At 46.4% G+C, this 16,362-nt stretch overlaps 5 protein-coding genes across 5 annotated transcripts; 2 read left to right on the top strand and 3 right to left on the bottom strand.

Moving 5' to 3' along the window:
• BJ212DRAFT_1535814 (uncharacterized protein) lies at positions 1 to 1,632 on the bottom strand. Its single transcript, XM_041341813.1, has 2 exons — positions 1,404 to 1,632; positions 1 to 801 (listed from the first exon to the last, which is right to left on the bottom strand). Exons 1-2 carry the CDS (start codon positions 1,444 to 1,446, stop codon positions 320 to 322), a joined length of 525 nt encoding a protein of 174 aa, XP_041185046.1. The 5' UTR covers positions 1,447 to 1,632; the 3' UTR covers positions 1 to 319.
• Positions 1,633 to 9,304: 7,672 nt separating this feature from the next.
• Positions 9,305 to 10,243, bottom strand: BJ212DRAFT_1218831 (uncharacterized protein; the record flags this gene model as incomplete). The annotated part of the gene is made up of 1 exon (XM_041329342.1): positions 9,305 to 10,243. A coding segment is annotated over one exon (939 nt), but the record flags the coding sequence as incomplete, so codon positions are not given.
• Positions 10,244 to 12,269: 2,026 nt separating this feature from the next.
• Positions 12,270 to 13,601, bottom strand: BJ212DRAFT_1307003 (WD40-repeat-containing domain protein; the record flags this gene model as incomplete). The annotated part of the gene is made up of 7 exons (XM_041333836.1): positions 12,270 to 12,462; positions 12,517 to 12,677; positions 12,731 to 12,871; positions 12,959 to 13,113; positions 13,170 to 13,454; positions 13,512 to 13,548; positions 13,599 to 13,601. 7 exons carry the CDS (start codon positions 13,599 to 13,601, stop codon positions 12,270 to 12,272), a joined length of 975 nt encoding a protein of 324 aa, XP_041185048.1.
• Positions 13,602 to 13,864: 263 nt separating this feature from the next.
• On the top strand, positions 13,865 to 14,363 carry BJ212DRAFT_1292349 (50S ribosomal protein L30e-like protein; the record flags this gene model as incomplete). Its single annotated transcript, XM_041332145.1, has 2 exons — positions 13,865 to 13,969; positions 14,025 to 14,363. The coding sequence occupies 2 exons, from the start codon at positions 13,865 to 13,867 to the stop codon at positions 14,361 to 14,363; spliced, it is 444 nt and encodes a 147-aa protein (XP_041185049.1).
• Positions 14,364 to 15,031: 668 nt separating this feature from the next.
• BJ212DRAFT_1224124 (uncharacterized protein) lies at positions 15,032 to 16,362 on the top strand (the record flags this gene model as incomplete). The annotated part of the gene is made up of 8 exons (XM_041329429.1): positions 15,032 to 15,227; positions 15,285 to 15,363; positions 15,415 to 15,485; positions 15,542 to 15,854; positions 15,909 to 15,992; positions 16,041 to 16,106; positions 16,156 to 16,264; positions 16,315 to 16,362. Coding segments are annotated over 8 exons (966 nt in total), but the record flags the coding sequence as incomplete, so codon positions are not given.

Genomic DNA, 16,362 nt, shown 5'->3' on the forward strand with positions numbered 1-16,362 from the left:
ACTACTGTTTCATGCACTTTTTCGACTCGAACCAAAAGCACTTTGATCTTGAGCCCGTGATTAGTTAAGGAAAACAGTCTATCCCCGATTATGTAGTGCTCGTTGTTGATTTGTTCCTCGGCGTCAAAATTACCTGTGTTCCCCACTGCAGGATAGCAGTTAGGATCAGCTGGAAGGGTGGCGTTGTAAGAGGAAGAGGATCCCTTCCAAGAGAAGATCTCCCAATGGTCACATCTCTGCAAGATGGCCTCCATCAGACGATAGAAGGCTCGTCTGCCTTCTCCATATGCAACCATCAGGCTAACATCGAAGATCCCAATTAAGGAATAAGCAATATCTTCGACCCTTGTTGTTCGTCTGCTGGATGCCCATACCATCTTCTCTTGCACCCGGTTGGTCTCAGGGTGAATGCCCTGAGATCCGTCTCAGGTATACGCGTAATTCGCGAAATTTCTTGTAAGATGCTATCCGAGTTGCATTTGTCATTCTCAGACTCATGAAGGGGCCTGAGTGGCGCCCATGACTTTCCGTAAAACTTCATGCGGAATGGTGCAAGGAGCTCCAAGAGCGTCCAACCTCTTCCAAACCACTCATCCTCCGCGAGATCGTTTATGCTATCTGTCCCTTGGAGGTAGGTGATGCATATGTGTGAATTGCGATACCATCGGAACATGGAACGGATGGCCTCGTCAAGCTCTGAACTGCTCGTCTTGTCTATGCAGCACATGTCGCACCAAGCAAATGAGCAATTGAAGTCGTCACGTGCCTTTTGGCAGAACGCATACAACTGGGGAGAGGCAACTCTCTGCCAATTTCAAACTCAGCGCGTGCTCTCGCTAAAGGGGCGTGTGGCTGAAATGGTGGTTAATGAAACTGTCGACTGCTGGACATCGAGCACAACATTATGAAGACTACACCATATGGAGACTTTGTTGCGAAATATCAAGCTTATTGTATTCTCCATGCAAAAAAGGAAAAATATGCGAATCGTAAGGCTGTAATGTTCGGTAAAAGCTCATGCGACCAACTTTTTCAAAATTTTCCATGGCCATTACAACTAAACCACAAAAAAAAGGCCTTGGAAGGCTTCACTCAACCCCCAGCATATTGTGTTCAGTCACAACAGGGAAGTCACAGGTAGCAGACTGATATGACATTACATAAGCATAATAAACACGTCGCGTCGCGTCACAAATCCTCAGAGACCACTGTAGAACTATCAATTACTTTGACTTACTATAATTCTACAGCTGTACTGTGTATTTTGGTGTTGTGCGAGTGTTGTAGTTTGATATATAAGTTATAGCGTTCAAGGTCATGTTGTTGACCGCATTTCTTGCTTACATAATGCCACACTTTCTTTGGCTGAGTTGCCGCTCCCCAATACAACTTCCCAAGCCCACCCACATGCCAATCAAAAGACTTGACTTTGACATTTGACTGCATGTATTGGAACGATGTTTCCGAGTCTCCATTGACCCATCAATGAGACAAGATAGCATATCGGATCTTCTCCTTTATTGACCTCATGATGGCATCCTCCCATTCTTCATCAGCATTAGGCACGATATCATCCTCTTTGATCTTGCTGACTATGGTCTTGTAATATGAGTGCAGGGAGAACCGGTCAATGACTTCGATGGTTTTGATTGGGCCTGTATCAGGATGCAGTCGAAGGAGGTGTGCGGGCATCTCATTGATGATATACTCGTCGAGCATTCTTGAGACAAGTGTAAGCCTGACGCTTACTACTACATCACAGCTATGTCATGGATGCATCCTGTGATTGGACACTGCATGCTTATTTGTTCATTGTTTGGACTCTACTCATATATATAGCTCAATGCACGGAACATGTAGATTTATCTCTTTCTTCTGTACCATCAATCATACACTCTTCCACATATCTGTTTGATTAGTGTTGCCATCAACGTGATGGCCTTCCACTTTTTTTTTACATTCAGCTGAGCGTACAAAGTCACATCTATTATGTCATTCTGTTCTGGTTTCAGTCTCTCACACCATATTGCCACTGTATCAGCCGCTTGGGTTTTGACTTAGGTCAGCCCATCACAATGTTGCAGACAAGCTGCCTTCTTGCCGAACTCGTACTGTCCTGCCTATGACTGTCATTACGCACAGTCGTACCAAGGGTATCGCTGTACTCAGTAGTAGTAACACTACACCAACTATAGATAACTCTTGTATCCCTACTGCTAGTTCAAATTCACTGCTGCTAAATGCAACTGCACCTTCATCCACGCATATAACCTACTTGTCAGACTCCTCCGACTCCTCTGACCCAGACATAAACATGTCAGCAACAACTAAGGTGGCACGTGTCGAACAAACTTCAGCAAGCAAGTCCCCCTTCCTTACTCCTGGGCAAATCATGCTGGAGGTGCTATGTGCTTGGGAAATGGGGTGTACCCAATTCTTTTTGCACAAGGAGGTAAAAGACGACGAAAAAGTTAAGAAGGTGGTGTGGGGCATGCAGGATCCGATTGTACAAGACTGGTACCTGAATGATCAGGCGAAATTCGATGCTATGACCTTCAAAGACTATATCACGCAAGTTTGTATGTACTGGCTACCAACTGACTGGTCAGATGCAGTGTGACGGAAAATGTTGGCGTCAGTCCAAGCACAACGGCCATTCAGTGAATGGGTGGTGGATGTCATGAGTCAGAACATGCTTCTATGTGGTATGACATCACATCTTGATGACACTAACATCCTCTATCACCTCAAATCACACATGAACACTGACCTTGCTGCCAACTACTACGCCAAAAACATCACAGAGAAAGACCTGTGTAAATGGATCAAAAAGGTATGGCTTCTCGACAAGAAATGCCTTCGTTACCTTGCCAGGCAAAAAGAAGCTGTGGACATTGCACTTTGTGCTGAATGTGCTCGTGCAAGTGCTGATAAGAAAACGACAATGACAAACATGCGTAACCCCCCAAGGTCGACCAACCAATCAACCTCCGCATCCAATAAAACCTTTGTCCGCCTGCCACCACTCTCTGATAGTGAACGTAAACTCCTCCAAGATAACAACAGTTGCTACAAATGCCGTGAGCCTTTTGCTGGACATATGTCATCAATGTGTCCAAAGGGTTTCCCTGATGGTGCGACCTATAAATTGCTAACAGCAGGAATGATCACAGCAAAGAAAGCCAAGAAGCACGGAGGGATCATTGCTTCTGTTGACGTCAAGGAAGAAAATAAGAATATTGTTGCTGTTGTCATGCCATCAGCGGTTCTGGGAAACAGGACCGACTCTGGTGAAGAGTGCATGGCCCCACTACAGACTCCTCATCTACACTGGAACTGTCTTGTTGACAGGCCTGCGGTTCCTTCTCCTATTACCATATGTGTGCTTATTGACCATGGTTCTTCCCTAGTTCTGATTGGTGAAAACCTGGTCGACAAACTCAGACTGCACCACCACAAACTGTCAAAACTGCTAGAAATTTCCCTTGCATTGTCTCAGAACAAACCATCTCTCCTTTTGCACTATGTCAAATTGTCATGTACCTCTCTCAATCAAGTTTACACATCTCGGACAATATGTGCAATCATCGCGCCTAATCTGTGTATGCCCCTGTTACTAGGAGGCCCCTTTCTGGAACATAATTGCATTGTTATTGATCATGAGCTGTGTACTTGCATTGCAAAAGATACTAACTATGACTTGCTACAAGGAACGATGTTACCACTGAAAACATTGACTAAATCAATGCGTACACCCGCATTCAGTCCAGAGTTGTTGTGGATGAAACATAACATTGTAAATGAACTGAAGCATGTACTCCCGGAGCTCAAAGGCATCATTGACCCTGAGTGCGAACTGGTCAGAGAACCCAACTTAATTGCAGCTGTGCAGGCCGAGATCAATCATCTTGTGTATCAGGCTGAATTGAAGGAGCTCAACAAACGAATGAAGAGTGAATTCAAGGAATGTTTTCCTGCAGATATCCCTCACAACGATACCATGCCTAATGACATTTTGTTTCAAATCAACTTAAAAGACACTAACAAAATTGTGCAGCTACACTCATACAATTGCCCCAAAAAGTATTGTGCCACTTGGAAAACACTTTTGGATTTGCATCTCAAGAGCGGACATCTCAGACACTCAGAGAGTGAATGGTCCTCCCCATCGTTTATAATACCAAAGCCGGACCCAACTGTTCTACCTCGCTGGGTAAATGACTTCCGCTGTCTGAACTTGAACACCATAGCAGACAATCATCCCTTACCACAAATTGATGAAATACTGAAAGATTGTGTGAAAGGGAAGTTTTTCGGCAAGATAGACATGACTAACACATTTTTTCAGATGTGCATGCACCCCGATGATATGAAATACCTTGTGGTACACACGCCCTTTGGAAAATATGAATGGACAGTAATGCCAATGGGGATCCACAATGCACCGGTGGTACACCAACGTCGAATGACCACCGTGTTATGCCACCTGATTGGCAAAATCTGTCATGTATACCTTGATGACATCATAATTTGGTCTCAGATGCTTGAGGAGCATACTACTAATGTCCGTCAGGTACTTGAGGCATTGAAAGAAGCACACCTTTACTGCTCATTGAAGAAGACATCTCTGTTCAACACCAAAATCGATTTCTTGGGACATCGTATTTCAGCACAAGGCATTGAAGCAGACAGTTCAAAGATTGCACGAATATTGGACTGGCCCTGGCCACAAAAGGCTTCTGATGTGCGGTCATTCTTGGGTATGGTCCACTATCTGTCAAATCATCTGCCTGGCATTGCCAAACATACTTGCATGCTGACGACACTGACTACTAAGGCTACAGAGCGTGTTTTCCCCAGTTGGATGAGTGAGCATGAACAAGCCTTCATTGCCATCAAGGATCTTGTCGTCAGTCCAGAATGTCTCATGACTATTGACCATGATAACCCAGGCAAAAACAAGATTTTTCTGACCTGCGATGCGTCAGACTATGCTACTGGTGTGGTCTTATCATGGGGAATGACTCAAGAATCAGCAAGACCGGTAGCTTTTGATTCCACTCAGTTGTGTGGGGCGGAATTGAACTACCTGGTCCATGAAAAAGAGCTATTGGTGATTATGTGAGCATTGAAGAAATGGTGGACAGACCTATTGGGTACGCATATAGAAGTGTACACTGACCACTGAACATTACAGAACTTCAACACTCAATGTGATCTCTCGAGACGACAAGCATGCTGGGCAGAATACATGTCACAATATGACGTCAACATTCATTATATTAAAGGGGAACTGAATGCAGCAGCTGATGCACTTTCAAGAAGAACAGACACCACATCAACATTGCAGTTGTGTGCGGCATTACTGACTCTGCAGGCAGATGTGGATGTATGAAATCGCATAGTCGACGGGTATGTCTTGGATCCCTGGTGTAAGAAACTGAGTGGGCTCTTAGGTTCACTGCCTGGTCTAACATGGGACAAGCATGGTTTGTTCTATGTTGTGGGTCGCTTGATCATCCCAAGAGTGGATAACCTCTGTGAACAACTCTTCCACGCCACTCATGATGCTGCAGGTCACTTCAGTGCTGACAAATCTTATGCCCTGTTGCATGCTTCCTATTATTGGCCAAACATGTGTAAGGATCTAATAGACACTTACATTCCTTCATGTATGGATTGCATGAAGAACAAGTCCAAGACAACAGCGATACCTGGACCTTTACATCCTCTACCCATACCAGACACTCATGGTGACTCTGTTGCAATTGACTTTATTGGACCATTACCCGAGGACAATGGGTACAACATGCTGGTGTTGATGACGGATTGTCTGAACTCCGATGTGCACCTGGTGCCTTGCAAAGAAAACATCACAGCAGAACACTTTGCGACATTGTTCTTTGACCATTGGTTCTGTGAGAATGGCCTACCATGGGAGATTGTGTCAGACCGTGATAAGATTTTCCTTTCAAAATTTTGGTGAGCGTTACACAAGCTGACTGGTATTAAGCTCAAAATGTCATCAGCATATCACCCGGAAATGGATGGTGCAAGCAAGCATACTAATAAAACAGTGAACCAAAGCTTGCGATACTACGTGGATCAAAATCACAAAGGTTGGGTTCATGCTCTCCCCCGGGTACATTTTCACATTATGAACACTGTGAATGCGAGTACTGGTTTTTCACCATTCCAGTTGCATCTCAGATGTTCACCACACATGTTACCCCCACTGATCCCTAACAGCATTGCAGTCAAAGAACCAGAACATCAACAGGCAGAAAGGGTGCTAGCACAACTCAAACACGATGTTATGGAGGTGCAGGACAACTTACTCACTGCAAAGGGAGCGCAAGCAGCAAGTGCCAACAATCATCGTGCCCCTGCTCTCGTGTTACAGACTGGCGATCATGTGTTGCTCGCTACTAAACATTGGAGACAGTGTAGGGATTTCATATTCTGTGGGCTTATATAGGCAGATATTGCTTAGTGTTATGTTCGCACTTTTGGTGCTTATGTAATAATCATAGTTTTCACCACCTACCAGCACCAGTCTGAGACTGAGAGTTATTAGCATGATTTCCTACTCTCTCTGAGTACTGAGTCTAGTCCAGAAACCCTTTAGGGTTGAATAGCAGCTAGGCATAGCACATTTAGCCCAACATTAGAAGTCTACTTTCCAGTTCTCTTCTTGTTGTGTTTCCCACAACGGGAATACATTCAAAAGGGAGACAAATGTGTAGCAAAGTTTATGCCAAGATATGATGAACCATACACTGTCCTTGAAGCTCACCCTGAGACATCCACTTACACTCTTGACCTTCCGAACTCACCCAATATCTTCCCCACATTTCACACAAGTCAACTGCGGCCCTATCACACCAATGACGCCACCCTTTTCCCATCACGGGAGCATCCATGTCCTGGTCCAGTAGTCACAGAGGATGGGCAGTTAGAAAACTTCATCGACAGGATTATCGACAAGCACAAGGTCAGACGAGGAAGACAATACCTTGTATGATGGGTTGGTTTTGGTGAAGAAGAAGACGAGTGGCTGCCACGAAGAGAGTTAGAAGATTGTGAGGTGCTGGACATCTGGGAGAAGAAAGATTCTCAACCATAGTGGGAAGGGGTGTAAGCCTGACACTTACTACTACATCACAGCTACGTCACGGACGCATCCTGTGATTGGACACCACATGCTTATTTGTTCATTGTTTGGACTCTACTCATATATATAACTCGATGCACAGAACATGTAGATTTATCTCTTTCTTCCATACCATCAATCATATGCTCTTCCACGTATCTGTTTGATTAGTGTTGCCATCAATGTGATGGCCTTCCAACAAGCTCTCTAAACTCCAACTCATTTGAACTCATGCTGCGATTAGATCCTTAGTCACTGGGTTACATGATTCATTGAGCTAATTACCTGAGGAATTGCGAGGTCTTGGATAGACTTGTAGATGATGACAATTGATTGTGAGTAGCATCAAGAGGAGGGAACGGAGGAAAGGCCCATGTCAGACAGGTATAGTAAGAACAATACTCTGTGTTTCATTTATAATATGAGCGCTTGCAGGCAGTGTTGCCAGGAAGGTCCTTTTATAACATGAGTCAGTTATACAGGTCTCACCATTGGTAATTATCATCCTGAGTTCTGGTGTGTTTGGTATAATGGCTGTACCATACTGCACAAGACTCATCGTGACACAAAGAACAGGCAGACTGGTAGTGGTACCGGACTGCAGGCAATGCACAGAATGCACCACTAATGAGCCGCATGTGTACAATCTATAAAGTAGGATGCAATGGGTGGGAATTGTCTCGCCAGCTTGCGTGGCTTTCGCATAGATATGCTTAGATGCACTTAGGAACGCTTAGGAGCACTTAGACACGCTTAGACACACTTAGGGACGCTTAGATTCACTTAAGAATGCTTAAGAACACTTAGCTCGCTTAAACCTCTTTTTGGGAATCTCACGTGGCTTTCTCACATGGCCTGGTCATGGGTTTTCGAGCTCCGACTTAACACTGTTGCCCATTCGAGTGCAGCACATGTCAATAAATAATTGACGAAAAATTGAATGAGAGAATAGGGGAATGGGGGAATGGGCCAAAGGTGTGAGTGGAGCGAGCACTTTTGGTCTGTTCCCCCATTCCCCTGTGCTCTCATTCAATTTTTCATCAATTATTTATTGCACATGCTAGGATGCAGCCAAGGCCAGGAAGCCAAAAAGGAGCGCGAAGCGCTCCGTTTGCTTCCTGTGCCGAAGGCACAACGGGTGTGAAGCTAGTTAGTATTTTTGGCGGAGATCGGTGTATCCCATTCAGGCCCGAGGAAGGGCATGCGCAGCGGTAGCGGTGACAGTTGCCCACGTGCACAACGCCTAATATAAAGTACAACGCCCAGCATATGTGCTGCCATGTTTTGATGCTCCAGCCGCCAGCCAGCGTGGCACCGAAGAATGTGGAAAGTCGAAAAAAAGTTGAAATTGTAAGGGCCCCTTTATATAACACCAACGTTGAATATCGCTTAAGACTGCTCCATATCGATACAGGAACGCTCTCGACCCTTACCGGAGAAAAACGAGCGACTTCACAAAGAAGGCCAATAAGTGTCTTGGAATTCGGTAGTACACAAGTCGTGATTCAGTCATTGTAACTCCGCTACTACTTTACACGGCGGCAGCTCTCAAGAACACGAATCCGAGGTGAAAGGGTTTCAATGAGCATAAGTCTTGAAGCTTGAACAAAAGCCACGTTGTTACAGGTACAACTCGACCAAAGTGTCTGCATAGTGGTCTTTTGGTTGAATTTTGATAATTTCTTCTGTCATCTCCTTCTTCCACCTCGCATCTGGAGCTGCATGCAATTTATCCTTAGACAAAAGAAATGCAGTAAACGGGTCTTTTCTTTCGTCGATGAAACCCTTCCAACTGCCGTTGACCCAATAGTCCAGGATAGCTATTGCCCAGGTGGTATGAGGTTCGCGCCTTGTCCCAATGTGCTTCACCACCATATCATGCTTGAACTCCGCATGCCTGAAGGTAAGATATCTCGAGTCATGCGACTCGTCTCTTGTGTCTTGTAGACTGACAAATACAGGGAGTACCTTGATTCGGAGGCCATGGTTGGTCAAGGCAAAGAGCCTATCTCCAATCTCACAACTTGCCGTATTCCATTCCTCCTCATTTCCTGCTTCGTCTGGACGTTTCACAAGCGTGTCCCGATATCCCGTAGGATAACAGCGTGGAGCGTAGGGAAGGGTCGCATTGTAGTGGGAGCATTGGCCACTCCAGAGAAATACGTCCCATTTGTCGTATCTCTTAATTATCTCCTCCATGAGACGGAAGAAGGCCCTGTTCCCCTCGCCGTATGCGACCATGAGGCTGACATCGAATATTCCGATGAGGCAATATGCGACATCTTCGATGCGAGTCGTTCTCCTCTCCGATGCCCACAACATCTTTTGCGGCACTCGATCTGTGCCAGGTTTGAACGATTTAAGATCTTCGGGAGGAATGTGCGTGATTTTTGATATCTTTCGCATAATGGTATCGCTGATTCTATCGTTCTTGGAGTGGTAGAGGGGTACGAGGGGCTTCCAGTCCGTTCCGTAAAACTTGATTTGCGATGGAGCAAGGAGCTCTTGAAGCGTCCATCCTCTTGTGAACCAAACATCTACTTTTGCTCCATCACCTTTTTCGCCCTTCTTCTGCCTTTCAAGAGCCGCAAGGTTTGCCGTCTCCGACAGGTGTGCAATGCATATGTGGGAATTCCTGTACCAGCGAAACATGGAGCGGATGGATTCGTCCAACTCCGCACTCCTTGTTTTGTCTATGCAGCATGTGTCTGACCAGGCGAATTCGCAATCGTGGTCATCTTTCGCTTTACGGCAAAACTCTTGAAGCTTCTTCCACTTAGGCTCTAGCTCAGCCCGGACTCTCATCGGCTCCGTCGACATGTCTTGATACGAAGGCTCGCTGAACAGCCATCGATGGGAAAAGATGGCATATTTGAGTGTCTCCTTCACCCGCTCCCTGATACGGCCCTCCCTATCCACGAGCCTTTCATTGCGAAATTCTCTGTAAATCTCACCAGGAACTGATTCGAAGTGTTTCTTCACGAAAGTCCTGTCCACGAGTTTGAAATTCGGCCCCTGGTCATCTTTGCTGATATGAATTAGACGAATTGGTATCTCGTTGGCGATATACTCGTCGAATACTTCTTCAACGAGATCTTTAAAGTCGTTATCGGAGGCTCTGGAGGCGCCTATCCAGTTGTCTACCACCATAGGAACGCCCGAGTTGCTCATAGTGACTTGAAAGTCGTCCGCCGATGTTAGACAGCAGGGTCATGATATATAGTGGGTAACTCACGATCGCTAACCTCTGGGAGTCGTAGTTTGTGAGAAATTCCTTAGACGCTCTACAAGGGATACAATACGTTCGCACTTATATATAGCTTTCTAGAACGGACCTTTGAATCACCTTTGACGCTCACGATGAAACGTGGTGATTCGCGAATCTATATTCAGAACGTTATCAAGCCAGCCTCGTTCTGCACAATACACAGTGTATGACCTCCATGAAACCCAGATTTTAATAACAACCTTCCTGCGCTGACTTTCGAGATATCGGAGTTTTATGATGCGGTGATAGTCTGACAATGAGTCCAGCTGTACGACATTGCCTACATGTGGGCAAATGATCAGCGATCGTCCGGCGATAGCCGCTGTAGGTTCAGATAAACGCTCGTTTGTTCACCATTATGTGCAAACCTGTCAATCTCAATGTAAGTTGCATAACATGCTGGAATAGGACGCATCGCGGGGAAAATAGAACGGGCTTACTCTTGCTTGATAGTTGGCGCTATGAAGAAGGTTAATTCAGCGCTACGTGCGTTGTTCGATCAACTTTTCTACGCGATGCCTGTCAGATTACTCCACATCCCCAATGTGGAGTTCTTCGATAGATCCTAGAACATTATTTTAAGCCTACCGTCGGTAGCATCGCCGATCATGAAATTGAACAACAACCACAGCTGGAGCGCGTATCAAAGACCTTCACGAGTTGATGAGGCACAGAGTGAGACATGCCATAGACGATTCGACACGGAGGTAGCATATCATGATGTGCTACATGAGGAGAACTTCGTGACTTCATGCTTACCATAAATTCACGACTTTCTGCGAAAAGGCGAGGGGGCGTGACTACGATTTCGTATAATCTAACACTTGCTGCACCGACAAGCTGAATAGCCTGGAGCTCGGCGAGTCCATTTATTCCATGTGTAAGTGGCATGGAAACTGACGAACGTGCATCGTCTACCTTGGAGAGTCGAGTGGAAAGCCTGGAAAGGGGTGAGCGATTTAGGGGACGGACTCTACAAGAGCTACTCTCCCCACACGGCATAGAATCCTATACATGGAAATGGATGCTGCTCACCAACGACAAAATAACAAAGACGGCGATCAATCGTGATCGCCATCTCCAACATCGCCAGGATTCTGACGAATGACGGTATCATAGGTTTCATTCCGGGAATGCACAATATGAGGGAACGCCTGTCATGGACATCGCATAGGTGAACTATTCGTAAGTAGGACGTGCCTTATTCCTCGAGTGGTATTTTTGATATCAGCCTCCATCGCATATGGAGAAGGCAGCAGCGTTCCGTCCATTACTCAGGGCGATCCTAAAACTCGGCACTGGCAAGCAGGTCAGCATTCTATCACAACTGGAGCAGTGTATGTCGGATGGACTCGAGAGGAAACAAGCTACTCGTCACGACGAACCATGGTCTGCGCCTGAAGATCTTGTGAAAATCATGTAACGTAATCTCAGGACCCCAACAACTCCTGCCGCTTCACATCGCAGGCGTACTAATGTCTAGGAGAAGATTGCGAATAAGCGATTCATCAGAGTCGAGTTGAACAAGCAATGACAACCAAACTGGCTATGAATGAGGCAAATAAAGGGTCACGAGCACCCAAAGGAAGAAGTGAGTACTTGGCGGGTTGATAAGAACTGTTGAGCGGACGGAAACAGGAACAGAGGTCTATCAAATAACGGAGATGCCAGAATCTAGTTAGCACAGTAGACTGTCTGTGGTCTAGATATCAATTCATGGATGATTCTTCAAACAAAAGTAAGACCTTCATTTCATTCATTTGTTAAGTCTGGAATCTACGGCGGTCGGGAAAATGAAGAACTTCAGCAGTACAAGGGGACCAAAAGTGACATGCTATCCTACCCATACTATGCACCAGTACCAGCGGATCTCCACCATCGTACATGTCCATCCTGTCCACCAGTGATAAAGGCACCCGCGGTGCCAGGAGCAGGTGGTTTTGGGGACCAAGCAACGCTCCATACCTCACCACTTTCCTGGAGCGTCGAGACTGCTGCGCGTGCTGACAAGTCCCACACTTTGATCGTTTTGTCAGCGGACCTAGTGGACAAGGATTATTAGAGTTGCGTCTATGTCTGATAGAACATGATATACCCTGATGCGGCCAGACGTCCATCTGGCGATATGCTGGTGCTGAGCACCCAAGAGGAGTGGCCCGTAAGTGTGGCTACTGCTCCAGAACCTGGTTTTCCGGATGGAGTGGAGCGTACATCGTGAAGAATAAGGCGTTTGTCATCAGAGGCTGTCAGTAACAACTGAATGCCGTCCATTTAGGGTACTTTCACTCGATAAAATTGAAGAGACGAACCTGCCCGTCGGATGACCATGCCAACGATCGCACACACATGGCATGCGAAGAATAGGTTGATGTCAAAGCTTGTGATTCCAAGTCGAATATGAAGACTTGGCCAGCTTCATTCGATAATGCCACTCGAGTACCATCTGGACTCTAATCAAAAGTGATTCATTAGTTATTGCGAGCGTTCTGGGGGCTTTGGAATTCAAAGCATTGCTATATTGAACAAAATAAACTCACATGTACACAATCCATACCGTGTCTGCTCCTACCACTCGTCAAGACTGCTTGGCGTGTTCCGAAAGAGTCAGGGCTCGCAGAGTAGATATTCACGTTTCCAGAGCTGCTGGTGCCCGCATACGTCGCTCCCTTCGGATTGAGTGATACGGACCAGGCTGGACACATGCAACATAATGAGAAATCATACTTTCTTAGAGCCCGTGCAACTCACAAGGCTCAGCGCCTTGCACTGCAGAACGGTCGTAGCTTTCATGACGCCCGACCACGGTATCAGCCTGGAGATCCCAAAGCCATGTTGTACCATCGAGACCGTTGTACAGCGCGAACATTCCGTCAGGTGAGACGGACAGAGAAACTATGGCAAGGTTGTGTGGCGGACGCGACATCGACACTTGTCCAGAGGCGGAATCCCACTGCTTCACTGTGCCATCCGCAGATGCGGACACGGCCGTATTATTTGCTGTCCATGCTACAGCCCAGATCTCGTCACTGTGCGCTGTAAATGATAAGTTTAATGAAGTCTGCCTAAAGGTTGTGACACTCTGGCGCGTACGTTCTTTGCACTCAAGCGCGTTAACGAATGCGAGACTCTAGCAAATTTTATAATCTAACTGCTATGCATCAGAGAATGCGAACAAACCATATCTGACTGCTTTTGTGGTGGATGATTAGGTGCGAAGTGTAAGGCCAACCCCGATCATAGCGCAGGAGGATCAGGTCAAATGGGATATATACGGTTCCTTCCGAGCGGACTCTGAACGCACACAAAACCTTGTTACTGGCCGAAACCTTATTTTCCTCACATCAACGAGAGCGGACGAAGACATCGCAAATTCTGTAAACTAATTCCAAAAGTATGTTTGTCTATGGTAACGCCCGTGTATCTATCTGATTGTGAAATAAAGGATGTCTGACGCTGGAGATGAAATTCAAGTTGACGCCCCGGCTGCTGAGGTCGAGGTCACTACCGAGGCTCCAAAGGGAAAAATGTCCGTTGAGGATGCTCTTCAGGTATGCAGAACTTGAGTTAGCCAGGTTTCATCAATCCTTAACTTTGATCGCGTAGCAAGTCCTGAAGAATGCCCTTGTTCGTGATGGTCTCGCTCGTGGTCTCCGCGAGTGCGCCAAGGCATTGGACAAGCGCCAGGCCCACCTGTGTGTGCTTGTGGAGACCTGCACAGAGGCTGAGTACATCAAACTCATCGAAGCACTCTGCGCAGAGCACAAAATCAACCTGATCAAGGTCGGAGATGGCAAGATCCTGGGCACATGGGCAGGTCTTTGCAAAATTGACAAGGAGGGCAATCCCCGCAAGGTCGTGGGCTGCTCTTGCGTCGTTGTCAAGGACTATGGTGTAGAGAGTGAGGGTCTCAACGTGCTCCTTGAATACTTCAAGAACCGATAGGGTGAGTGCCATTCCAATTTTCATATCACGATGACAAAACAGACTCCCTCAACGGAGAATCCGTTCGATGAGGAAACAGTCTAACCGGAATCATTATATTGTCTGATCCTTATTCGTACTCTCGCATTAAACCTCATCACTGACTATCACCCCTTTACACTACAGATTCTTGCGTACCCTTGCCCATCATTCTCGTACATCTGCAAATAAATGATCTCCTTTGTACCTTGCGTATTGGATGGCTGATTGTTCCCCTATCATTCAACTTGCATGGCCGGCTGTCGCCGGTCACACTCTCCAGCATGTGTTTCTTTACCCTCCGGCCGGGTACCTAAGATTTCACATATGGTGCATTAAGTTCACCCCAACCAGTTTAAGTTTGACCCAGACGGACTTGGAGTTGACAAAGTGCATTCAACTGAACGTTAACCGACTAATTGCAGTCTCCAACTTGAAGGTTTGAAATTGCGTAATGAGTTCAATGTATGCGGCGTAGTCGGTCATTTTCCTGAAACTGTCGGCCGGAGGTATTAGTGTTGACTTCGTGTACATGATGCTTCGCAAAGAAGCGCTACATGGGCAAGCTCCCCAAAGTTTTGACTCCTTGTATTTTAGAGGTCATGGCCTCTCCAGAACCTATTAACCAAGCGGCGCCTCATAATATTGCCATGTCGCGAACGCCATCGTATATTCAACTTGCACCTCGCCGCGCGATGGCGTCCTTTGAGAATCTCGTCGCACTCGCAAACCACCAAGAGCGACTCCGGGAAGCTCGCAGGATTGTCTGGAGGGAGCGCGGTGAGCCTGCTGTTGAGCTTGAAGACCTTTGGGAGTGTATGGAGCACGCGGGGCGTGGAGGATTACGTGAGTTATCATCTGGCGTGCTCACGGTAGTATGCATTGTTTATATTTGACATGTAGGAGCTGCAGCTATCGCTTTTGCTCTACGTGCAAGCGTGAATCTTGTGTTGGCCACAATAAGAATGGGAAGTGTGCCAAAGTAAGTCAGGACTAGACCTTCACTCAGACCCCTGGTCGATGAGTTGTACAGAAACATGAGGCTCCCACTCATTCAACATGCGATCTTTGGAAAGGACTCATTTAGATTCGCAGCTATGCTTGGTGAGCGAATAGATGTCATAGTATCTTTTGCAAGCTTTTTGTCATAGTTTGCACAGGTTCCTTCGTGACTGTTTACAAGGCAACACTCAATGCCCTCCCCATCCTCCTTCCTGTCAATGAACGTGCAAGCCTACCCTCGCCGTTTGAGGACGAAGATGAAGATATCGAAGCCCCACCAACGCCTTTTGAGGTTCCCCTCTCAGCCAGACAGTCGCGCCTTTCCTTAAGTGCTCAAGCACATCAAGTGTGGGCGCGTAAGAAGACGCGACGATGGCACTCTATGTTTGCTGGCGCTTTAGCCGGTGGCCTCGCTGTTATGTTCGAAAAGCGATCAAGAAGAGTGGTCATCGCACAACAACTCTTCGTTCGGTAATTTACTCTATCTTCATGATAATGCAACGATTCATTCAAAGTGGTGTCTAGAGGCCTACAAGGTTCATATAACGCTTTTACTTCGAAGCACGGTTTCCATCTACCCAATGGAGAAGTGCTCATGTTTTGTCTTTGGTATAGTCTGTGCATTATGGTAGAGGTCTAGTTCTGACATGTGGACAGCTCTACACAATTGTGTACGCAATTTTTGCACGACCAGAAACACTCCCCGCGATCATATACCGCATGGTCAGTCGATTAAAATGTGTTGTAGTGTATTTTGAAAATAATTCCTTAGGCTTACAACTGCGTCGGGCGCTCCATCAAACGCGATCAAGATAGTCCAAGACATGAACAAGACCGGGGCGTTTGACGTACAGGACCTTAACAAGATCCTTAGCCGCGAGGTGGGTTTTTTGTGCTGACTATCCTCGCCATATTCTCACTTGCTTGTCAGGACCTTATCCCTGCAAATCAGGCCACCCTTCTCGCCAGTAGAGCACTG

Source organism: Suillus subaureus, assembly GCF_016647635.1.
Source record: "Suillus subaureus strain MN1 chromosome Unknown BJ212scaffold_413, whole genome shotgun sequence".
In the NCBI taxonomy this organism is placed as follows: Eukaryota; Fungi; Basidiomycota; class Agaricomycetes; order Boletales; family Suillaceae; genus Suillus; species Suillus subaureus.

Excerpts from the sequence above, each read along its gene's own strand:
- BJ212DRAFT_1535814 (XM_041341813.1), bottom strand. The coding sequence starts at position 1,446 with ATGCAGTCAAATGTCAAAGTCAAGTCTTTTGATTGGCATGTGG. Across the intron at positions 802-1,403 it reads GTCTTTTGATTGGCATGTGG|TTGCCTCTCCCCAGTTGTAT; the intron begins GTGGGCTTGGGA and ends ATTGGCAGAGAG.